General features: G+C 49.8%; 3 protein-coding genes across 5 annotated transcripts; 2 read left to right on the top strand and 1 right to left on the bottom strand.

Moving 5' to 3' along the window:
* Positions 1-989: 989 nt before the first annotated feature.
* On the top strand, positions 990-4366 carry PFDN5 (prefoldin subunit 5). Its single transcript, XM_039255068.1, has 6 exons — positions 990-1099; positions 1301-1403; positions 1696-1727; positions 3096-3170; positions 3282-3387; positions 4158-4366. Exons 1-6 carry the CDS (start codon positions 1028-1030, stop codon positions 4232-4234), a joined length of 465 nt encoding a protein of 154 aa, XP_039110999.1. The 5' UTR covers positions 990-1027; the 3' UTR covers positions 4235-4366.
* Positions 4367-4659: 293 nt separating this feature from the next.
* On the top strand, positions 4660-10445 carry MYG1 (MYG1 exonuclease). Its single transcript, XM_039255096.1, has 7 exons — positions 4660-4916; positions 4991-5103; positions 7509-7668; positions 9394-9546; positions 9682-9804; positions 9903-10084; positions 10232-10445. The coding sequence occupies exons 1-7, from the start codon at positions 4683-4685 to the stop codon at positions 10413-10415; spliced, it is 1149 nt and encodes a 382-aa protein (XP_039111027.1). The 5' UTR covers positions 4660-4682; the 3' UTR covers positions 10416-10445.
* A 258-nt stretch (positions 10446-10703) lies between these two features.
* On the bottom strand, positions 10704-24507 carry AAAS (aladin WD repeat nucleoporin). 3 transcript variants are annotated; one of them, XM_039255093.1, is made up of 16 exons: positions 24169-24507; positions 23405-23532; positions 20553-20608; positions 20144-20235; positions 19942-19988; positions 19570-19668; positions 19126-19269; positions 13086-13206; positions 12431-12555; positions 12171-12231; positions 11960-12050; positions 11662-11755; positions 11512-11579; positions 11286-11367; positions 11095-11179; positions 10704-10964 (listed from the first exon to the last, which is right to left on the bottom strand). In XM_039255093.1, the coding sequence occupies exons 1-16, from the start codon at positions 24289-24291 to the stop codon at positions 10740-10742; spliced, it is 1641 nt and encodes a 546-aa protein (XP_039111024.1). In that variant the 5' UTR covers positions 24292-24507; the 3' UTR covers positions 10704-10739. The 3 variants fall into 3 exon arrangements, with proteins under 3 accessions (XP_039111024.1, XP_039111026.1, XP_039111025.1); XM_039255095.1 differs by having other exon boundaries at positions 24221-24501; XM_039255094.1 differs by lacking the exon at positions 24169-24507 and adding an exon at positions 24046-24117.
* Positions 24508-24738: the final 231 nt, after the last annotated feature.

Raw genomic sequence — 24738 nt, 5'->3', positions numbered from 1 at the left:
AAGAGGGGTATCAATATGCTCTTAGGTGGGGGGTGCCTGAGTGGGCTCAGTTAGTTGAGCTTCTGACCTTTGATTTTTGGCTCAGGTCTTGATCCCAGGGTCGTGGGTGGAGCCCCAAGTCAGGCTCCACACTGAGTGTGGAATCTATCTGAGATTCTTTGTCTCTCTCCATTGCCCACCCCCACACCCCACCCCCGGCAAAAAAATAAAAAAGAAAGAAAAGAAAAGAAAACTGTTATAAGTCGAGACAGAGGCTTCAGGAAGGGTGGAAAATAGACCCATTGAGAGTGTCTTGGCCAGGTACCATCATGTATGTCCTCTTTCTGCGCTCAGGTATCTTGGGAGTAACACTAGCTTTAACGCCTCAGCTGCTCTGTCTGGCTCCAAGTGGATACTAGAGGCTCTTGTTCTCTCCCCACACATGCCTGTTACACTTGTCAGGGCCGTGCACGTCAGCAGTAGATTCTCTGGAATTCTGCTATTTATGTTCTTTCTCTCACCAACTAGATTGTTAAATTCCTCAGAAGCACATTATCTTCCACTTTCGTGTATCCCTCACATCTAACACATGGTAAAACATCGTTTTGGTTAATAAACCTTGTACTGTACTTATTAGTTGATAACGTGTCTCCTTATTCTCTCCATCACCAGACCCTTTGTGATCCCAAAGCACCAGCCTCCTTCCTTACCTGTCATTCACTATGCTTATACTACCCACGTGGAGTAGCATATATTACTTTGCAATATTATTACTAACTGGATATTTTTAAGATTTTCATTAAGTTCCTCGAGGGTAGGAGGCCTGCTTGCAACAATTTTACTATAAGAGGCGGGTGAGGTTTTGTGAAAATCATAGGCCACTCTCTCCCATTAAAGTTAAAGACTCCAGCCCCTCTCTTCCGGGATGGAGGATCATAGAGATGTTCGGCGCAGCGAGGCCTCCAGGCGCATCCATCGAGATGCGCAGGGGGCGGCTAGAGCGTTGCTCGCCCAGCCGGCTTCCGCTTCGTTAGTCCTCCTTCCCAACATGGCGCAGTCAGTTAACATCACCGAGCTGAACCTGCCACAGCTAGAGATGCTCAAGAACCAGCTGGACCAGGTGGGGACGGGCGGCCGACACCCCTTCCCCGCCTCACATCCCTTCTGCCCACGCGTACTCCCTCGCCCCCATTCCTCTCCTCTTTGGGATGCTCGCCTTCCCCTGCGAAACCCCCACGCCATCCCAGGACCAGCCCCCTCTGCGGCAGTGCTTTCCTCTCTCTCCAGCACCCAGACTGACCCGGTCTCCCGTCCTCCGCAGGAAGTGGAGTTCTTGTCCACGTCCATTGCCCAGCTCAAGGTGGTACAGACCAAGTACGTGGAAGCCAAGGACTGTCTGAACGTGCTGAACAAGAACAACGAGGGTATGGGGTAGGCGCGTGAAGGCGACATGGGGGATGTGGTGAGCCGGCTACTCTCGCCCCGCCTTCTAATCTAGTTGTCCTTACCTGAGAAGAGATAGCAATCCACCACGTATTGTATACCGCTACACGAGCACTTTGCATGTTGCCTGCCGAGAGTCGAAATGTACAGGACACTCCTCTGCTCCCTTTGTCCCGTTTCCGTTCTTTTCTTGCTATCTCTGCGCTGTGCCCCACTGCAACTCCCTTTAACGTCTTACCCTTCCCCAGATGTTTGTCTTAATTGCTTTCACAGGGAAAGAATTACTCGTCCCACTGACGAGTTCTGTATCCTTTCCACAGAAACTACCACCCTGCCCTCTCTTTGTCTCTCACCAGTCTTCCGGAGAAGGGTGGGGGGAAAGGATGGGATAAGTTTCGATTACTCCAGCGTGTCTTCATGATTCTGAGAACACTCTTATTTTACACACTTTGTACCTCTCCTAACCTGGGGCCAACATCCAGCTAATGCTTTTTTTTTTAAGTTTTATTTATTTTTGAGATCGAGACAGCGTGAACAGGGGAGGGTCAGAGAGAGAGGGAGACACAGAATCTGAAACGGGCTCCAGGCTCTGAGCTATTCCTCAGCACAGAGCTCGATGAGGCCTTGAACCCACAAACCGTGAGATCATGACCTGAGCCGAAGTCGGACGCTTAACCGACTGAGCCCCCCAGCTGCCCCCCAGCTAATGCTTTGTGAGCACCAAGCCATATGTAGAATTAAGGTGTGATTATTTCCCTTTGCTGTTTTGAGAATATCCTCTAATATGAAGGCAAAACGGGTGTGTTTACACTTTTACTAATAACTTAGAAGACATAGACGATAGAAGAATAGCAGGATATAGAAACAAGGGGGTCGGCTCTGTGTATGAATCCTCAATGTTGGCTTACCAGTGGCTATTTCCAAACTGTTGTTACTAAGAAATCTGCATTGTTTTACTTGAATGAGTGAGTTATGACAATAGGGCACCTGTAAGCTGAGAACTGACAGGCTGCAAAGAAAACAACAGAAGTAGTGTAGTAGCGATTGGCCACGTACCATTGAGTCCATTAGGAATTAGCTAGTGATTTTGTGATTGGGGCTGTTAAGGGAAAGTGGTCTGGCTTTTTTTTTTTAATGTTTTATTTTTGAAAGAGAGCGAGAGCGCGTGCGCCTGAGCAGGGGAGGGGCAGAGAGAGAGAGAGGGAGACACAGGATCCAAAGCAGGCTCCAGGCTCTAGCTGTCAGCACAGAGTCTCATGCAGGGGCTCAAACCCATGAACCATGAGATCATGACCTGAGCTGAAGTTGGACACTTAACTGACTGAACCACCCAGGTGCCCTGAGGCCAGCTTTTCACTTTTACGACTCCACAGCAGTAGGAAAATACTGTATGCAGTCCTTCTGGAAAGGCTGGTGGGAAGAATTCTGAGAACTGCATGGAGAATGGGAGATGGGATCAGGGAAGGAGGGTGTTTCCAGCATATGCCATTTTCTCCATAAGGCACCGAGTTCTCTGTCCCTCCCCATCTGGAGTGGCTAGGCATTGTTCTGAGGCTTCCAGATTCTTCAGTCCTTGAGCCTTGTAGCTTTTTAGAAAAGAAGGCCAAGCAGGTTAGCTGACAAGGAATCATGACTCCCGCTGGGCTAGTTTTCCCTTAATCCTTGCTTCTCAGATGTATGTCCCTGGGAAGCTACATGATGTGGAACATGTCCTCATCGATGTGGGAACAGGCTACTATGTAGAAAAGGTGAGTGGAAGTAACCACGTGGATGCCCCTCTGAGCAGGGACAGGAAGTTTAGGGGAAGAGCTAGAGTACAACATCGGGCCTCCCCTTAGCCATTCACTCTGCCCTTGCAGACAGCTGAGGATGCCAAGGACTTTTTCAAGAGGAAGATCGACTTCCTCACCAAACAGATGGAGAAAATCCAGCCAGCCCTGCAGGAGAAGCATGCCATGAAACAGGGTAAGCTTGGCCTGGGCCACCTCTTCACCCTTTCTACCTCCATAACGAACATGGAATGAACTGGGGATGTCCCCTTCTCCAGATTGAAGCCATGCCCTTCTCTTTGATGTCCATATGTAGCATTCTCTAGATTCTGTGCATTACATACTCACTGTAGATTCCTGGGTTGGGTGCTTGAGAATTTTAGAAGAAGGAAATCCTATTTTTTTTTTTTTTTTTTTTTTGTGGCAAGTTCCTCTTTAATGGGGGATGGGAGAATGATACGGGTAAATGAACACCTAGGAAAGAAATACAGCCGGAACTAAGGACTAGCCCTTGCAACCCTGGCTAGACATTAGAATCACCCAGGAAGTTTATAAAGGAAGCCGGAGTACAGCCCAAACCAGTTAAGTCAGCCTGGGGATGTGGGGATTCTGGGGGCCAGTGTTTGTTTAAAAGCTCCCCACGTATTTCTGTTACAATCAGGATTGAGAGCGCTTCTTCTGAAGGCAAAACTCTTGTCCACAGAGTAATTTTCTCGTTGTTTGAAGCATTTAATACTGTATTTTGTTCATTTTGTTCATCTTTATGTCCCAGTGGTTATCATCTTTGCTGACCACGGTAGACTCTCAGTATGTGTGCGTCCCCCAGTGAATCACTGTGTTTAAAGTTTTATGAACTGTACTTGGTTCTCTACCTGTCCTTGATTTTTTCCTCACGTTTCCTGAACTGAACTGTGGGTTCTCCCGTCTCGCTCCACACGGGGGTCTGACTCTTCTTTGTTTCCGCAGCTGTCATGGAGATGATGAGCCAGAAGATTCAGCAGCTTACAGCCCTGGGGGCAGCTCAGGCTACTGCCAAGGCCTGAGAGCTTGTTTCAGAAATGGGGCCGATGGACCCTGCTTCAAGGAGCCTGGGACTTTGTGGGCGTGGCTTCCTGGGGTCAAGGAAGAGAGGGGTCTGGTGTTTTCATGCTAATAAATGTGCCGGCTGGGCAGAATATTGGTCTTTTCTTGCATTGAGCAAAGGATTGGTGGTGAGCCTGGAGGGCCATGGTCTAGTCGCTGTGCCCCTCCCCAGAGCCAGCTCTGTAGGGGTGAGGCAGTGCTTATCTCGGAGGCTCCGCCCTGGGCCTTGGGCGGGGGAGTTGGGGAGAAGCCCTACACGGCGCTGTTTTTTTTTTTTTGCGGCGGTTGCCATGGGAACGGCCCAGCGGAAGTGGAGCTGCGCGGACGCTTCCTCTTCCGGGTCGGCGACCCCCCCCCCCCCCCCCCCCCCCCCCCCCCCCCCCCAATCCCTTTCCAGAGGGAGGCCGCATGGGCCACCACTTCCTGCGCGGTCTTCTCCCTCGCCTTCGGCGGCGGCTGCTGCTGCTGCGTCCGCCCGCCCTCCGGGCCGGGCCCCGGACGCTCAGCCTGGAGCCCGCCCCGCCGTCCAAGCGAGCCCGCGGCAGCCGCATGGCGCCACCGCGCATCGGGACGCACAACGGCACTTTTCACTGCGATGAGGCCCTGGCGTGCGCCCTGCTGCGCCTGCTGCCCGAGTACCGGGTACGGCCGGCTGAAAGCGCCTCCGGGGTGGGCCGCGCCCCCGGCCTTCCCCTCACCTCCCCTGTCCCTCGCAGGACGCAGAGATCGTGCGGACCCGGGACCCCGAAAAACTGGCTGCCTGTGACATCGTGGTAGACGTGGGTGGCGAGTACGACCCGCAGAGACACCGATATGACCATCACCAGAGGTGAGCTGCCAGATACCGTTTCTTGACCTCCCTTGACTGGGGCGCCCCTCTGCTCCAAGGCAGCTGTCCGCCGCGGGGTTCCGCCCCGTGTCGCCGGAGGGAACCGCCCTATCCTTGCCGGCGGACTCCCGAGTCCCGTGGGCCTGCAGCCGTCCCCCTGGCCTCGCGCCTCGCCCGGCTCCCGGGCCCGCCTCTCGCCCCTCCCGACTGGCCGCCTTCCCTCTGCCGGTCCCCCAGCTCTGATCAGTCCTTGCCCGTGGTTGGTGACAGCTTAGACGTGCGTGGTCTTCCGCTTCATTTGACACTCTTCCCCTGGGAAATCTTTCTTTTCCGAGGCTAGCCCGCTGTCCGCAGGACCAGTCCAGCCCCCTTCCCCTCTCCTCAGGCCCCTGCCTCCTCCAGCTCCCTCCTGCCTCCCGCTTTTCTAAGGAAATTGAGCCTTTCCTGCGGGCCCGCCCTCAGATTCCCACTCCCGGGCATCCTCAGCTCCCTCCTTCCAGCTCAGGAAACTCACTCCCTTCTGTTCGCCCCTTTCCGGATGTTACTGCTTCTTCCTCGGGGTCGAGACCACCGTTCTCGACAACCCCCGCGCTTCTGCTGCTTTTTGCCTGCAACCTAACACTCTGTCCTGCCGTCTCCCGTCTGGAAGTCAAAGAAGTGAACGAAAAACAAAACCCTCCCTCATATGCACCGCACTGTTTAAAGTGGTGATCGCGGAGAGATTATGAGGATGTTTTATTTTCATTCTCTTTAAGTACTTCTCTCCCTCGGTTTTTTTTTTTTTTTTTTAAAGCAGCAGGCAAAAGTTTGTTAGAGTATAAGATTAGAAGGGAATAATAATATGAAAGCTGTCTTTACAGAGGGGACATTTGAAAGTGAATGCCCCTCTCACTTCGTTTCTAAGTGTTCATACTACATTCATAAATGAATGTGGGAACCCTCATGGTATTTATAGCCTCATCTCCTACCCTCCCTTCCAAGCCTGTCTTCAAAAGAAGAGCCGACCCTCCCTCCACCTTCCTTCCAGGTCATTCCATTCATTCATTTAGCCGGTCCTCTCCCAGTCTCTCCCCTGGCAGTGCTCATGGAAAGGGCACCAGTGACCTCAACACCAAACTCAGGTTGCTGGCTGAAGGGCTCACTTTACCTGACCTCTTTGTGGCCTTTGACAGTATTGACTAATTTTTTCTGATTTTATATACACTTTTTTTTTTAAATGATGAAGTATTTGATACATGAAAGAATATACATTTTTGGAATATAAAACCTGTAATGCACACCCAAGAACCAGTCTCCCAACCTAAGAACTAGAACATTACCATTACCTTTGTGTCTGTGCCCAAGTACTTCTTCCCCGCCCATCCCCCTGTGTCCCAGAAGCAAGCAGCATCCTTAATTTTGTGTCCATCATGCCTTTGTTCTGTGTAGTTCAGCACGTCTGTTTCTATCAACAATTTAGGTTTGCTGCTTCTTGAACTTTTATCTGAGGGAGTTACTGTTTGTTGGTAATTTTAGGCATTTTATAACTATTTTTGCATTTACTCACTAATAATAAAGAACACTGAAACAAAAAACTTATGATGAACGGATAGTTAGAAATTACAGCTGTGGTTTCTCTTTCCCCAAGAACTGTCCTACCTTTTCCCTATTCTCTGTGCTACTGAGAATTCAGATTCCTGCCGTCCTCACTCACCTCCAGCGCTGCAGGTAATCTTGCATTTGTCTCTGTGTGCTGGCTGGCACAGGGCTCTACAAGCACTTGCCCGCTTAAAGTCTCTCGGTGGCTCCCCACTACCTACAGATCAAGTCCAAGCTCCAGGATATGGCAGATGGGGCCTGCCACGACCTGGCCCTGCTGACTCTTTCAGCTTATTTTTTGCCGCTCCTCACATCCAAGCCGCCTTTCCTGCAGTTCCATGAAAACATCTGGCTCTTAGCCTTTCTACATGCTGTTCCATCTGCCGGGAATGCCTTTTCTCCTTCACCTTTTGTCTGGCTGGCGACACCTACTAGTTCATCTTTTAGCCTGAACACACTCCTTCCTCCTCCCCCCTTATATTTGTTTATAATGTAGCTAGAGCATTCACTTAGTTGTTTGTGTGCTTGTCTGCCTTTAGTAGATGAACTTGAAGGCAGGGACATTGTCTTAGGTCTTTTTTTTTAATCCCTAATGTCTAAAACACAATACCTGACATGTATAAGCATTCAGTAAACTATTGTTGAATGCATGCATGAATGGGGACCCCAGGCTGAGGTCCATGTTGAACCCCAAGAAAAAGCTGAAGCCTTCACAGCTGGGCTTTGTCCTCCCAGCTCCAGCGTCCTCACCCACTTGTGCCTGCGCACGCGCACACTGGGTTTACTGAGGCAGCTGTGCCTCAGCCCCGCCTCTTTGTGCTCCTCAGGTCTTTCACAGAGACCATGAGCTCCCTGTCGCCTGGGAAGCCATGGCAGACAAAGCTGAGCAGTGCGGGACTCGTTTATCTGCACTTCGGGCACAAGCTGCTGGCCCAACTGCTGGGCGCTGACGAAGAGGACAGCACGGTGGACACCATCTATGACAAGGTGGGGATCCAAGGACAGAGATGACCCGTATATGTATCTCCACCAGCTGGGACTGGGCCTCCGGTCAAGATTCCTGGCCCAGAGCTAGCCCAGCACCCTCTCCTTCAGGCTCATCTCACAAGGAGATGGTTAGGCTCTCCCGTCTCTATCCTGGGGGGGTTGTGAGAATGAGGTGGTGTTTGGGGAAGGGCTTTGGAAACCATAAAGCAGCATTTCCTGGTCCTTTTCTTGACCCAACATGCATAGGCAATCGTTGCACAACTTGGCAATAGAGGAGGCTGCTTATGTTTGGGATTTAGGATTTGGGACCTTTGGGAGTATAAGGCTTAGAGGTTCTGGCTGCCCTGAGGGGGGAGGGAGCAGATCTTGGACGCATGAATTGGGAAGCTCAGCTGGAAGGGGTCGGATTATGAAAACATCTACAGGATCCATCCGCATCCCCTGCAAGCAGCTCAACACATTCCTGCTGTGGGGAAGGAATGGGGCCACTCGTCCTGGCGCGCACGTCACATCAAACAGGGATTCTGAGGACATCTACTTGGCCCCACTCCTATGAAGTTCACAAGTCAAACTTTTCAGGAGCGCCCGAGTGGCTCAGTCAGGTGGGCGGTGGACTGTTGATTTTGTCTCAGGGCATGATCTCATGGTTTGAGAGACTGAATGTCGAGTTGCATTCTGCACTGATCTTAGAGCCTACTTGGGCTTCTTTTTTGCTCTCTCTTCCCCTCCCCAACTCATGCATGTACACACACTCTCTCTCTCAAAATAAGTAAATTAAAAAAAATAAGTCAAACTTCAGATTTAGGCAACTCTGATTTTTGCAGAGGCCGTTGAGTTCACTCTGTCTCAGTTTGCCTGTCATGTGCCCCTGTGACACAGCAGGAGCATGAGCCAAACAAGTGAAGAAATAATGAATGGCTGGATTAGAGCTTTAGGAATACTGGTTTTAGACTGCGTGGGTCAGTCTTCCTTCTGCTGAGGGGTTTCTCAGTGATTACAGTAGGTTACGCCAAGTTTTAACTGAGCATCGTGTTGGGGCCCAGACCAAGAGGTGCTGGCATAGTTTTTCTCGGCTCTCCCCAAAAACAGTGCTTTTCTGCAAACCGCAAACGCGTTGGTGTTGTAGCCTATTGTTTCTACCCCCAGACTCTTGAGGCGCTGTCCTGCCACTTCCACAGGCTCCAGAGATACAGCTGCTGTTCTGTTCCCACCGCGTGACACAGCCTGGGCTTCCCAGGGACCACATCCCAGCTCCTGTGTCTCACCCAGCACTCTCTCTCCCACCTGACTTGTGTTTGGCCACACCCCTGTGTACTTCATTGACCAGGTCACTGAATAGCCTACTTAACCCACCCAGAGACTCACCTGCTCTCAGCCAGAGATCCGTCCACTCCCACAGGTCCCCTCGTGGAACTTGAGACCTTCCTTGTTCTGAAGTCAGCAGCCCCCACCCCACACACATTGGCCTTGATTCATGCTCTGCAGGGTAGTGGAGGGAGTGCTGGATTAGAAGTCAGATGATCTGAATACCAGCCCCCAGCACGGTTAGCCTGACCTTAAGCTGCTGAATTCCCCAGTTCCCCCGTTGTTCATCCAGTGAACATTGAGAGGTCTAATGGGACTGTTGGAAAAATTAAATGAAACGGTGCGTGCACAGACTTTGAGACCTAGACACCTTTATGCAAGTGGTAGGTGCCCTCAGCATTTCTCCTGCTGCTGCCTTAGATGTACGAGAACTTCGTGGAGGAGGTGGATGCGGTGGACAATGGGATCTCCCAGTGGGAGGAGGGAGAGCCTAGATACGCGCTAACCACCACACTGAGTGCCCGGGTTGCTCGGCTTAACCCTACATGGAACCAGCCCAACCAAGACACGGAGGTAAGGAGAGCCTCGGGGGAAGGGACTGTGAGGCACGTAAGTATTTTGGGGGAGGAAATGAGAGTGGCTGCCTCTTCCAGTCCTAGCAAAGTCAAAAGTTGAGGCTGGCACCATGGTTCTGGCTCCGATTCCCAGGCCGGGTTCAAGCGTGCGATGGATCTGGTTCGCGAGGAGTTTCTGCAGAGAGTAGACTTCTACCAGCATAGCTGGCTGCCAGCCCGGGCCTTGGTGGAAGAGGCCCTGGCCCAGCGATTCCAGGTACAGGCCTGGGAGGAGGCACTGTGGTTCACAGATTAGTGACTGCTGGCCAGCTGCTGGTCGGCGGGGCTCCCGCTTCCAGCCACACCTCCTTTCAGGTGGACCCAAGTGGAGAGATAGTAGAACTGGCAAAAGGTGGATGCCCCTGGAAGGATCACCTCTACCACCTGGAATCTGGGATGTCACCCCCGGCGACCATCACCTTTGTTATCTACACTGACCAGGCTGGACAGTGGCGGGTACAGTGTGTGCCCAAGGAGCCCCACTCATTCCAGAGCCGGTAAGGCCCTTAAAGGACCGCCCTGCAGGCTTGTTTCAGCCCTTTAGCAGCGGGGGCTGCTAGGCTGGGCCTCTTCTGTGCCACCGCTCTCTGCTCCTCGAGGCCTGCATTTGCTCCCACCAACTTCCGCTTTCTGCTTACTTACAGGCTGCCCCTGCCAGAACCCTGGCGGGGACTTCGGGATGAGGCCCTGGACCAGGTCAGTGGGATTCCTGGCTGCATCTTTGTCCACACCAGTGGCTTCATTGGTGGGCACCACACCCGAGAGGGTGCCTTGAGCATGGCCCGTGCCACCCTGGCCCAGCGCCAACGCCTCCTACAAATCTCCTAGTCCAATAAAATGCTCTCTGTCTCATACTGATCCAGTCCTTGCCCCATTATTGCCCTGCACCCTTTTGGGAACCTGCTGAAACTTGGGAAAAGTGAAATGTTTATTATATGCCAAAGCCCACAGTAGATATTTTCTCCACGTTGCTTCCAAATCGTTTGAAAACCACCCAGTTCCTAAGGATAAATAATTTGACCAAACTCCTAAAAAGCGACACAGCCATCTTAACCCAAAGTCCATGCCTTCTTTCACTAGACCCCAATGCACCTCCCTGGAAAAAAGTCTCATAACTAAGTGGAAAACAACGAGGGGAATTTATTATTATTATCAGAAGTGGGAGTGAGGGGAGTGGGGCTGGGCAGGTGGTGGCCCGGGGAGGGGATCCCACGGGGCAGAGATTGGGGATGTCTCCGTAAAGAGGGGCAGATCATGAATAGAGCCTCCGCCCCCAGCTGGGGGCTCCTGGGTTCGGCCAAGCACTGGGCTAAAACGTGGAAACTGGGCATTGACAAAGTACAGAGGGATGTGGGCAATTCGGCCTGTGGACCAACACTGCAGAGAAGGACAAGAGAAATCTTATCAGAGCTGAAGCCTAAAGAAGGCCGCAGAGCGGGGCCACCCAGTAGCCAAAGCCCTGGGTTCTTCCGCCCCACTCCCGAACCCAGCAGCCTGGCCTACTCACCACACTGAGCAGCGCCCCTTTGTTGAAGGAAGGATGGAAAGTGATGAGCTGCGCCTGGGCCCCTGGCTCCCCCTGGATGATGCCACTAGGAAAGGAAGGTGAGCAGGCCGCCGGGCAGCGGAGGAGGATGTGGTTTGGTGTGGGAAGGCTAGGGTGGGGAGTCCAGACCTGATGGCCTAACAGGCACTTACCAAGGAAGCAGCTCAAACACGGGGCTGTTTCGAGTGCGAAAAAGGAAGATGACTGGTTTCCCATCCTGGACGCGTGGATTTCCTGTAAGAAATGGGTGTGACAGGAAGGCACCCTACAGGCAGAATCCCGGGGCAGGGCAGAGAACTCCAGCCTGGACACAGGACACCCTCCATTAATGGGAAGATGGCTGTGGCCCGAGCAAAGTCCTTCCTCCCCAACCCTTACCTTTCATGAGCACAGCCAGACGTTCCCCACTGGGGTCCCAGACCATGGAGTGAGCCTCTCCCCCAAGCCTGTGGGTCAGAACAGTAGGTTGGGAGGGTTCAGCGTGGTCCCTCCACCTTTTCACTGCCCCTCCCTCACCATTCAGCTCACCTTTCCTCCCCGTCTGGTGTCTGTACTGTTGTCTCAGACAGATCGGCCACGATGGTGGCTGACTTTGCACCTCCAACGCGCCCCTTTCCCTCCCCTGCAAGAAGGGCAGAGGCTCTGAAGTACAGGAGAGGGCCTCTCACTGGTCGCCTGCCTCCCACCCATTCATTGTACGCAACACCTCTCAAGTCCCCCAAGTTTTACTTCGCTTTATCCTTCAGAGTAGCCTATTCCAGGGGGTGCCTGCCTCCCCCTGACTGCCCCAGATAGTCTGCATTCGGAGCAGTTTCCCCTGACTTACCACAACGTTCTGGGAATGACAAGGAGTAAATGAGTGGTTCCCCCAATACAGTGAACAGCAGTCGGTTTCCATCTGGGCTCCAGCAGCCAGTCTGGGGTCAGGGAACAAAAGGTAGGGGAACACTGGTCGGTAGGGGGGGCGCAGGGAGACAAGCTGGAGGGATCTGGGGCCCACCTCCTCCCCTGCTCTCTGAATCACAGTCCCCTCTCACCTGACACCGCCCTGTCAGAGTAGGCCACCTCTCGCAAGTCCACATCTGGGCCTCCCAGACTCTGCGCCGGAAAGAGTCAGGTCACAGCCTAGGACCTCTAGGTTCCAAAACTTGCACTTCCCTCCCTCTGCCGGTCCCAGGGCCAGATCAGAGAATGGTCACAGAACAGAAGGTTCTGCCTGCTGGAAGTTCCAGGAACCAAGTGCCTTTCTCGGGGTCGTTCCTATCCTTCCCTCTTCCCCCGCTCTCCTCCCACTCACCGAAAGACAGCTGAAGGAGTGGTAGCCAGGACTTTGCTGCCATCCGGAGACCAGAGCAGATTGGTAACCCCACCGCCGCGAAACCAGGGAAGGGGAACACAGGTCTCTGTTGAGACATCCCATACCTAGGCAGAAGGGGCGGGAGTGAGCGGGCGCTCCAGCATCCCCATCCTGTCACAGGGGCTGCCCTAACTCTAGGTACAAGGACACAGAGAGGGGAGGAAGCAAGGGAAGGACTGTTAAAACAGGAGGGAATGGGTTTATATGTACAGTGATAGCAAGCAGAACTTTATTTTGAGAGAGAGCAAGCAGAGGAGGGTGGAGAGAGAATAGCAAGCAGGCTCCATGCTGTCAGTGCAGAGCCCGACACGGGCTCAATCCCACAAAACCATGAGATCATGACCTGAGCCGAAACCAAAAGTTGGATGCTTCACTGGATGAGCCACCCAGGCGCCCCAGCAAGCAGAGTTTTAAATCTGAAGAGTCTGAATGGTGCCGCTCCTATGGTGCCGCTCCTTCCCTGGGTACGTTTAACACTGAATGGACAATTAGCCCCCTCCTTCCCCCGGGATCTTTTCCCCCACTGGAGAAGAATGCTCTTGGCTCACGTCTGAGGGGGCTGAAATGGCCAAAAGAGGGGTGGGGACCAACTCACCAGGATAGCAGCATCCACAGGTGAAGCTGAGAGCAGCCGTCCCCCACTGGGTGCCCAGGCCAAGCTGGTGACAGGTGTGTGCCCAGGGTGAGAGAGCACTTGCGCACAGCCAGAAGAGGGTCTGCCCAGGGGAGAGGTATAGAGTCAGAAGGCGACAAAAGGAATGCCCCTCCCCGACTTCTACTTCCTTGCCTTCCACTAAAACTTCCAAATCCCAATGGCCCCTGGAATCCAAGTTAGGAGAAATGAAGAAGGGTCGTGGAAGTGATAGAAAAAAATAAAGAAGAAGAGCAGAGTTGCCACCATGAGGTCCATGGATGAAACTGCACGAGAGGGAGGAAGCTTGCACTGTGGGCCTCCCGGAGACAAGAACTTCTGACAGCAGAGCTGGATGGTGCAGAGCTGGATGGTGCCGAGCAGGGGAGAGGCCGCGCTCTGGCCCCGACCAGAGCCCTCTCCGCACCGCACTGCCCAGCCTGGGGCCTGGGATCATCTAGGACTCTACCTCAGAGTTCCAATTTCTCTTCCAGAAGTATCTGCTGCTCCCCCAAGAACTCATCCCGTGCTGCAAACCCTGTCTGTCTTGTGAGAATTAGTCTGTCTGTGCTCCTGCATTTTCTTCTGCTTGTCACGAGGGTGCTGCACGTGGGTCATCCTCCACCATGAGGATGTGACTTCGTCAGCTTTGTACATCCACAGCCATGCACCTGGGGCAGGTGGTGACCTGAATGAACCATCCTCTTCCTTTTCCACCAAACTGTAACTACCTTTAGTGCCAGTGAGACCCCAGATCACAGAACACAACTTATTCTTGAACTTTAAATCAGTTATCTTTTCAGCTCTGTTCACTGAGATCCATCTCACTCTTCTCAGCGGCTCCACTGCCTCCATTCCCCTGAACAGATAAACTATAATTCATTCACTCAGGCCTCCACAAATGGGCGTTTCACAGTTGTTTATGATGTAGGGGGTTTTTTAGGTTTATTTATTTTGAGAGAAAGAGAGCACAGAGGGGCAGAGAGAGGGAGAGAGAGAATCCCAAGCTCCGTGCTGTCAGCACAGACCCCTACACAGGGCTCGATCCCACGAACCGTGGGATCATGACCTGCACTGAAATCAAGAGTCAGATGCTCAGCCAACTGAGCCACCCAGGCGCTCTATGATGTTTTCTGATTACAAACAATACTGCAAAAAAATTCTCTTATCGGTATCCTTAAATACTCATGTTACTATGAGTTCAGAATTTGGGGGTAAAAAAGGTTGGCACTTTTTTAAAAATAGGGGCGCCTGGGTGGCTCAGTCGGTTAAGTGTCCAACTCTTGGTTTCAGCTCAGGTCATGATCTCATGGTTTGTGAGGTCAAGCCCCACATCAGGCTCCTTGCTGATAGTGTGGAGCCTCCTTGAAGATTCTCTCCCCCCTCCCCTGCTCACTCTGTCTCTCAAAAATAAACTAACTAAATATAAATATACCAACAAATTATTTTGTGAAAAGTTTGTACAACATAGTCTCATGAGAAAAAAAAGTACCCACTTTCCCAGTCTTGCTAGTACTGGATATTATCAAACATTTTAATTTTAATATTCTGAATGAGTAAAAAATGTTCTGTACTTTCTTTTAGTCCTTTTATTTCTATGTTTTGCTTTTTAGTCTGCTTGGAATTTACTTGTATATAAAGTATAAGCAAAGACTATCTTTATGACTTCCCAAAGGGATAGCCAATTATCAACACTACTAAAACACACACACAGAAAAAAACACTGAACTTCTTTATTGCAATAATAAGCCAAATTTATCATATATTCTCAGGTCTGTTCCTGAATGTTAGTTACACTGGTTTGTCTATCCTTATGCCAGTGGTAACTTTCCATTACTGCAACTTCATAAATATTTTAATTTTTATGAAAGTCTCCCCTCAATATTCTTCCTTTTCAAACTCTTCTTGGCGATTCTTCCATATTTATTCTTTAATAAGAACTCTGAATATCATTTTGCCCAGTTCAGAAAAACAAAAGCCAGAATTCTGGTTGCAAGTCTACTTGATTACACTTTCCTGTCTGGGCATAGAGTATGTCTCCCATTTAGTCAGCTCTAGTTCAAGGTCAGGGTTCTTCTACAACTTTCTTCAGATGTCTGGTAGATTAAATACATTTAATAATTTATTCTTAGTGATTTAATAATTGTTGTATGTACTGTAAATAGAACATTTTTTCTGCTTCAATTTCTCAATGATTATTATAGGTATTAAAAAAAACTATTAAATTTTTGGTTTCTTGGATCCAGTCACCTTACTACATTTAAATTTATTAGCTCAAACAGTTTTTTTAGTTGAGTCTCTTGTTTTATCTAGGTATGAAATCCTATCTTTTTAAAAATTTTTTAGGGGCGCCTGGGTGGCTTAGTCGGTTAAGCGTCCGACTTCAGCTCAGGTCATGATCTCGCGGTTCGTGGGTTCGAGCCCCGCGTCGGGCTCTGTGCTGACTGCCAGCTCAGAGCCTGGAGCCTGTTTCAGTCTGTGACTCCCTCTCTCTCTGACCCTGCCCTCACGCTGTCTCTCTCTCTCTGTCTCTCTCCTAGAAATAAATAAAAAACATTTAAAAAAAAAAATTTTTTTTAAATGTTTTTTATTTATTTCTGAGAGAGAGAGAGACAGCATGAGCAGAGGAGGGTCAGAGAGAGAGGGAGACGCAGAATCTGAAACAGGCTCCAGGCTCTGAGCTCGCTGTCAGCACAGAGCCCGACGCAGGGCTCCAACCCACGAACCGTGAGATCATGACCTGAGCTGAAGTCGGACACTTAACCGACTAAGCCACCCAGGCGCCCCATGAAAATCCTATCTTTAAAGAAGAATAATTTTCCCTTTGTTTTCAAGACGTCACATTTTTTTGTTTTATTTTTATTTTTTTAATTTTTTTAATTTTTTTTTTAATGTTTTATTTATTTCTAGGAGAGAGAGAGAGACAGCGTGAGCAGGGGAGGGTCAGAGAGAGAGGGAGTCACAGACTCTGAAACAGGCTCCAGGCTCTGAGCTGGCAGTCAGCACAGAGCCCGACGCGGGGCTCGAACCCACGAACCGCGAGATCATGACCTGAGCGAAAGTCAGACGCTTAACCGACTAAGCCACCCAGGCGCCCCTCACATTTTTTTGTTTTAATGCGCTCACTAGAATCTCCAAAAATAATGCTGATTAACAATGGTGACAATAAGGGGCTCCTGGCTGGCTCAGTTGGTAGAATGTACAATTCTTGATCTTCAGGTTGGGAGTTTCAGTCCCAGTTTGGGTGTAGAGATTACTTAAAAGAATAAAATCTTTTTTTTTTTTAATGTTTCTTTTTTAAAGTTTATTTTGAGAAAGAGGGGAGAGAGAAACCCATGTAGGCTCAGGGCTGTCAGCGTAGAGCCCAACACAGGGGCTACATGAAATCATGACCTGAGCCAAAATCAAGTGTCACACAATCAACTGAGCCACCCAGGTGCCCCAAAAGAATAAAATCTTTAAAAAAAATAAAAAACAAAATAAAAATAACAGTGATAATGGTAACTATCTTTATCTTGACATTACTGGAGAAAATACCTTTAATATTTCATATTTCAATGTCTATCATGAGAGCTACTGATTCTGAGTAAATACTCTTTTTTTCTTTTTCCCTGAGTAAATTCTTATGTTAGGTCATCTCTTTGTATTCCTATTTTACTTTCTGTTTTCACCTGGAATGTCTTTTTTTTTTTTTTAATTTTTTAATGTTTTATTTATTTCTGAGAGAGAGAGAGAAAGACAGCATGAGCAGGGGAGGGTCAGAGAGAGAGGGAGATAGGGGCGCCTGGGTGGCTCAGTCGGTTGAGTGTCCGACTTCAGCTCAGGTCATGATCTCACTGTTCGTGGGTTCGAGCCCCGCATCGGGCTCTGTGCTGACTGCCAGCTCAGAGCCTGGAACCTGTTTGAGATTCTATGTCTCCCTCTCTCTCTGACCCTCCCCACTCACGCTATCTCTCTCCCTCTCTCTCTCAGAAATAAATAAAACATTAAAAAATTAATAAAAAAAAAAAAAGAGAGGGAGACACAGAATCTGAAACAGGCTCCAAGCTCTGAGCCGTCAGCACAGAGCCCAACGCGGGACTCAAACCCACGAACCGTGAGATCATGACCTGAGTCAAAGTCAGACGCTTAACCGACTGAGCCACCCAGATACCCCTGGAATGTCTTTTTTTGTTTTTTTTTTTAAATGTTTTATTTATTTATGAGAAAGAGAGAGGGAGAGACACCATGAGCAGGGGAGGGTCAGAGAGAGTGAGTCACAGAATCTGAAACAGGCTCCAGGCTCTGAGCTAGCTGTCAGCACAGAGCCCAACGCGGGGCTCAAACCCACGAACCGTGAGGTCATGAGCTGAGCCGAAGTTGGATGCTTAACCAACTGAGCCAACCAGGTGCCCCAATGTCTGCTTTTTAAGAAGATTAAACCTTTCTTTAAGGTTTTTAATATTTTTCTTAATGTTTATTCATTTTTGAGAGAGAGAGAGACAGAGTGTGAGCAGGGAGACACAGAATCTGAAGGAGGCCCCAGGCTCGGAGCTGTCAGCACAGAGCCCTACATGGGGCTTGACCTCGTGAACCATGACATCATGACCTGAGCCAAAGTCACACACTTAGCTGACGGAGCCACCCAGGCACCCCTATGTATGATTTTTAAATCTATGCTCAAATATCGTCTTTCTTATACTACTGTCAGATTTAAGTTTTAGGGCTTAGCTTTATAAATATACATCAGGATCAATTCTGGGACAGAAAGAGGACATCAATGGAAAAACTGGTAAAATCTGAAGAAAGTCTGACAAACATCAGTTTCTTAGTTTTGACAAATGTAACATGCTAACATAAGATGTTAGCAATGGGGAAAACTGGGGGACAGGTATACCAGAACTTTCTGTACTATCTGCAACTTTTATAAACATGTAAAATTATACCAAAATAAAGTTTATTGAAAGGAAAAAAATCAGGTTTTCCAAATTTTTCTATGATCTGGTCTAATTCAAATAACAAGGAGGGGTACCTGGCTGGCTTAGTCAGTAGAGCATGAAACTCTTAATCTCAGAGTCATGAGTTCAAACTCCATGTTGGGCATGGAGCCTACTTTAAAAATAAACAAATAACATGCAGATTATCATAGAACTTTCATAATGCCATCTCAGCCTGGCATTTTTTTTTAAATGTCTATTTATATTTGAGAGAGACAGAGCATGAGCAGGGAAAGAGGCAAAGAAAGGAGACAGGCTCTGAAAGCAGGCTCTAGGCTGTCAGCACAGAGACCAACATGGTGCTCAAACCCACGAGCCGTGAGATCATGACTTGAGCCAAAGTTGGACACTCAATGGACTGAGCCAGCCAGGCGCCCCACAGCCTGGCATTTTCTTTTAGTGCTAGAGCTCATCTGTTTTAATTTCTTACACAATCCACTTTGGTTCGGTTTTGCTAGGGAATCAAATATTTCCTTCAGATTTCCAATGTTAGTCTAAACTTGTATATGATATTCTCAAATAGTTCTTCTATTTTCTTCCATATCTGCTGTTATCTCTTCTTTCCCACTTTGAAAATACTATACTCTGATTTTCTCTTTTACCCTGATACGGCTGGCCAAAAAGTTTTCTTCATTATTCATAATTTAAAGAATCAGTTTCTGATTTTACATTTACTTAGTTCTCGTGGGTATTTTTTTTTTCCAATTTCCTTAATTTCAAGTTCTGTCTACATTAATTCCCTCCCCCACTTCCTTTAAACCCAACATTGGGACAGTCCTCTGAAAAACACAAGTCTTTCCACTCCATGATCCATGGATACACACTACCCACAATTCCAGAAGTCCCTAGTTCTGTCCCTTTCTCTAGATTAGGGCATTCTCAGCACCTTCACGGTGACCTTAGGTCTGCTTCTCCCACAGCCCTGGGAAGCACCGCAAGGACAAAGAACTTCTAGACCTTGACGCCCACCACCACTAGCATGGCTGCAACCCTGAGGCCAAGGTAAGGCAGAAGCCGCTGGGACTCACCGGGTGGACAAGGAGGTGGGGTCCAGGGTCCAGACGAGAATACAGGTCTGGCAGGCCACAGCCAGCACAGAGGCACTGAGGGGCTTCCAGGCCAGAGCCGCCACATTTCGCTGCAGCCGGTGCTTCAGGGAGGGGACGATTGTGCTGTGGTGAAGATTAAGGGGTGGAGTCAAAGCAGGGACACTACAGCTGAGGGGACCAGAGTTCAGGTGAGGAGGGAAAGCCAAGAGAAGAAAGCGGACCACACAGAGCCCAGGGGTATTGTGGGAGAGGATAGGGTAAAGGTTAGATCCGGAAATAGGACACGTCTAACTGTAGCGGCTCCCAGACGCGGTTCTGCAAGGGGTCCTGTGGACCAGGCCCAGGAACCAAGGCGAGCAGGGAGAGGGAGACTGACTCGTGGAGACTGAAGAGTCAGGGCACACCCAGCATGCCCCCACATACCTGCTGGCATTATACACACGGACCGAGTCATCTAGAAGGGCCACTGCAAACTTGTTGGTGTGGGGATGCCACGCAAAGACCCGCAGGCAGCAGCTGGACCTGGCGCAGGAGTGAGCATGAGGAAGGCTGCCCTGCGCCTCCCCATCCCCCAGCCCAGAGGCTCAGCTTCCCTTTCACACAAGGGCACTATCGAGGGCACTATCATTTCTCCCTTTTTCTTTTATTTCTTTTTTCAGGAGGCAGGAGGAAGGGGAGTGTGGGTATTAGTCAGGAGAGCAGTGGGAGGGGTCTCTGCCTTGACTACCTCAGAGAAGTTCCAAGGTTCAGAACAGGACTTCCTTCCCACAAAAGCCCCAGAGCTCCTACACTCACCAGTTTGTGACTTGGGCAAATTCGGCAATCAGATCTTCACTCTTGAGCTGCAAGAACAAAGCAACAGAGGACGTGTTGGGACAGAGGGAGTTTATCCCCTCCGCTCCCACCTCACCCTGACCTTAAGAGATGAGAAATGGAAGGAGGCAGGAGTGAGGGAGCAGCAGCTGGCAGAGAGGGCCGGGGAGGAAGCCAAACTTACGGACAGGTGGGGGAACAGGGACCCGTGGAGGGAGGAGGCCCATCGACAGACTGCCAGGGCCCAGCTGGATGCCGTCTTCACCCACTCAAACACTGTGAGGTTGAGGAAGCAGCTCTGATTAGCTCCAATTAAACCATTCATGGGGCAATCAGTGCGCACCCTAAGATGAAGGATGAGCAAGGACGAGCGTCCCCCAGGTCCTTCCGCCCAACAAATGCTCGAGACACCCACTCTGGGCCATGTGAGGGAGGCAGAGGGGAGAAAAGAAGATGGCACGGGCACAGACAACTGGGGCAGGAAAAACAGGGCTAAAGGGAAACGGCTGGGCCAAGAGGTACTGGGATAAGTTACAAAGAATATGGAGGGGAGATGCCAACCATAAAACTGGAGAAGGCGGGGAAATACTTACCCTCTTCCTCCGAGTTCGCGATTTCATTCAGCACCCCAAAAAGGCCCACATCACGCCTGATGAGAGAAAGCTGTGAGTTAGACGATTCTGATCCCTTGCCTCCCTCCACAAGTTATATTCAGTCAATAAGCATGTATCAAAAATAAGAACATTCAGGGGCACCTGGCTGGCTCAGTGGGTGGAGTATGTGACTCTTGAGCTCAAGGCTGTGAGATTGGGACCCACAGCGTGTGTAGAGATTACTTAAAAATAAAATCTTAAGGGGTGCCTGGGTGGCTCGATTGGTTAAGCGTCTGACTTGAGCTCAGGTCATGATCTCGTGGTTCATGGCTTCAAGCCCCCCATCAGGCTCTGTGCTGTCAATGTGGAGCCTACTTTGGAACCTCTCCCTCTCTCTCTGCCCCTCCCCTGCTCATGCATTTGCACTCTCTCCTTCTTTCTGTCAAAAAAAAACATTAAAAAAATTTTTTTTAATAAAATCTTTTTTAGAAAAAGGATCACTCACATTTTAACGAGTGCCAAGTATGTTCCAGGCACTTTATATATAATTCTTTCCTTTAATTATCACACTCATCTAAATGGCATTTTTCTCATTTTACCAACAAGATAATGAAGGCTCAGCGGTCTTTCAGGGCCTTGTGAGCAGGTCAAGGGATCAAGACTAGTCCTAAACGAGTGAATGGAAAACCAAGGAAAGATTTTTTTTTTTTTTTTTTAAGTTATCTCCACACCCAACGTAGGCTGGAGAACTCACGACTCTGAGATCAAGAGTCATGCTCTACCAACCGAGCCAGGCGTCCCACCATGGAAGGATTTTAAACAGAGGAATAAACTGATCACACTGGCATTTTAGAAAGATCAGTCTGGCTGCAAATTCGAGGGGGACAAAAATAGAGAGAAGGAGATGGGGTAAGAGACTACTTCACAAATCTGGAAAAAAGGCCAACGTGCTCTGAACCAATAGGGTTGGAGAAAAGCAGATAGATTTGAGACGTGAGGAAGCAGAATGAACAGAATTTCATGGCTTATTAGACATTAGGAAGAGTAATATCAAAGGAAACACCTCTGTAATAATTACAGCAGCTAATACTGCTTACAGTATGCCAAGGCTGGGCTAGAGGCTTCACATGTATCATCTAATTCAGCCACCATCACAACCCTACAAAATCAGTATTTTTTTTTTAATGTTTTATTTATTTTTGAGAGAGAGATAGAGACAGCATGAGCAAGGGAGGGTCAGAGAGAGGGAGTCATAGAATCCGAAGACAGGCTCCAGGCTCTGAGCTAGCTGTCAGCAGAGAGCCCAACGCGGGGCTCAAACCCAGGAACCGTGAGATCATGACCTGAGCTCAAGTTGGACATTTGGCCAACTAAGCCACCCAGGCGCCCCTCAAAATTGGTATTGTTAACATCTGTTTTAGATGAGAGAACAGAGGCCTGAAAAGGTTACTGTTGTCAATGTGACATAGGTAGGAAGTAGCAGCATCAGAATTCAACCTGTCTGTCTGCCCCAGAGCCTACATTCAAACCACTTGGTCCTGAATGAGTAGTAAGGTCATTCCCTGAGATGAAAAACCCAAGGTAGAAGCAGGTTTGGAAAAGGAAATGAAGAGATCGGCTCTGAATATGCTGAGTGTGTGAAGCCTGTGAAAGAGCCAACCGAGGGGGTTTGGCAGACAAGACGATACCCGGTATGAAGTATCCATTTTAAGTCCAGCTCAGGACACCAATATTCAAGGGACATCAGGAAGAGGAGGCACAGAAAAGGCGGGAGAAGCAGCAGGTGAAGAGGCAGGAAGTGAGAAAGAGGCTGGGACTTATCAGACAAGAGCTTCCCTCACACAAAGAGGTGTGCAAATTAAACAGGACTATGGTAACAAATACCTAAATTTGATAGCACATGTACTGGCAAACAGGCACTCTCATACTCCGCTGGTGGGACTGTGAATGTGTACAATTTCAGTGGAGGACTATTTGGTGGCACCTCACGATATTACAAATGGACACACCTTTGAACCCACCTGCTGGATTTGTAGGAGTCTATCCTACACGTGTCAGTGATAATAACTAACCCTTTTTTTTTTTTTAATGTTTTTTACTTATTTCTGAGAATGAGAGAGAGAGAGAGACAGTGTGAGCAGGGTAGGGTCAGACAGAGAGAGAGATACAGAATCTGAAGCAGGCTCCAGGCTCTGAGCTAGCTGTCAGCACAGAGCCCAATGCGGGGCTCAAACCCACGAACCGTGAGATCATGACCTGAGCCAAAGTCGGACGCTTAACCGACTGAGCCACCCAGGCGCCCCTATAATAACTAACCCTTGAAGGGACTAATGTGTATGGATGAGGCACTGTTCTCTAAGTGCTTTCCATCCACTGATTTATTTCATGGTCACTACAACCTATTAAGACAGGTTCCATTTTACAGATGAGGAAAGTGAGGGACCAAGTGACTAAGTAACTTGCCCAACATCACACAGCCAGGAACTGAATCCAGACAGGTGACTCCACTCCTACATGTGCCAAATGAATGACCTAAATATGAGATTCTTTATTCACTGCACCGTTAGAACTATATGTAAGCTTCAGGTAAAAGCTCAGAAAGTGGTAATGATGTGAAGTGGGGGCAAGGAGCAGGCTCACTTAATCAAATCAGAAGGCAAGGCAAGTCACTGGAGATGAAATGAACTAATGTCGACTTAGGTTTCTCAGTAAGAACGGCTAACTTGTTATGATGAATGATATCCAGCCCTGAGCTAGAGAGAGAGCCTGGCAGACCAAGGCAGACGGAGGGTGACCCCATCTTCTTCAAGATCTGCAGACCATGGCCCAGGAGACCGTCTGCCACATCTCACCACATGTTGATGCATCTCTTCCATACTTGCTCCCGGTGATGGATGAAGGCAGTTCTTGTGCCATGGTCCAGCCTCCCAGGGGTCTTCAGGGGATCCTTCGTCAGGTTCAGGACAGGAAGGTTGATCCACTATAGGCCAGAAATTAGAGAGGTGTGGCGATGAGTCCGTCTCTTCCCCGGATCGTTGCTGAACTCCCTGTCAATCTCCAAACCATGAGTAAGCCAAGAGTAAGAGGCTCCACTAACCTGCCTCCCATTCCCATAAACCTAACCCTGGTGAGAAGGGGAAACAGAGCTTAGCTCCCTTATCTGTAAAACCAGAGTAGTGCATAGGATTGCTGTGATTATGAAGTCTTATATTTGTGAAGCACATCGGACTCAGAGCCTTTCATACATAGCAAATGTCAGTGTCTCTCCGTTTTCCTTCCCCAGGAACGCTGTGGGGGGGAAAACGCCCAGGTTGTGCCTCCACAGCTCTCCCAGATACTGTCCCCAACTTTTCAGTAGTTCTCTTGCACCCTCACATCCTCTAAATTCTCCCTCATTCTTTCCATTTCCTCTAGGCTTGCCCCACAGTTCCTCAGCACCCCTCATTCTCCAATCCCAAACCTAAAATACATTCCAGCCCTTCTATTCTCAAACCTGGGCCAGGCGGCTTCCAGTTCGCTGGACTGAGGACAGCGACCCCGTCCCCGCTCCGCAGCCTCAGGTCCCCCATGCCCCGCCCCCATGCCTGAAGGTCCCCTCCCTCTTCGCCCCGACCACCTGGCCCCGGAAGTCAGGAGGCGGACTCTCATAGCTATTGCCAGTCACCAACTCGTTATTGTGCTCGTATAGGGTGACTTGACCCCTAGGCGGCGGCGGAGGAAACAATCCCAGGGAGCACATCTTGCCGGTCCCGAGGACGTCTGGAATCGGTAAATTCGCGAACCCCGCTCCTCTCTTAGTTCCCGGGCTAGATTCGGATCCGTACGGGTAGCCGTCTGGGACAAACGGAGATGCAAAATTCAGCGGAAGTGAGGGGAAGGGTAACGCAGAACACGAACGCGTGCGCAGTCCGGGACCGACTCCCAAAGCTTCGTCTCGCGCCGCCTAGCGGCGGGAGGGAGAGCGGCGCGGGCGTGGCACGGGCTCCAAACTCTAGTTAAGGGTCGGAGCGGGTTTTGTGTGTGCGTGTGTGTGTTGCTTTGTTTTATGCGAGACCTCTGTTTTTCCCAGTTCCAAATTCCACAACACAGTTTCCCACCCCCCTCTCAGCGCTCGGAAAGCCCAAAATAAGCCACGTTCAGGGAAGTGAACTCTGCCAGGACTGTGGATCATCCGGAGGAAAATGCG

The sequence above is a fragment of the Hyaena hyaena genome, unplaced genomic scaffold, assembly GCF_003009895.1.
Source record: "Hyaena hyaena isolate Hyena2069 unplaced genomic scaffold, ASM300989v1 scaffold_510, whole genome shotgun sequence".
Taxonomy (NCBI): domain Eukaryota; kingdom Metazoa; phylum Chordata; class Mammalia; order Carnivora; family Hyaenidae; genus Hyaena; species Hyaena hyaena.
This window is presented reverse-complemented; position numbering and strand designations above follow the sequence as displayed.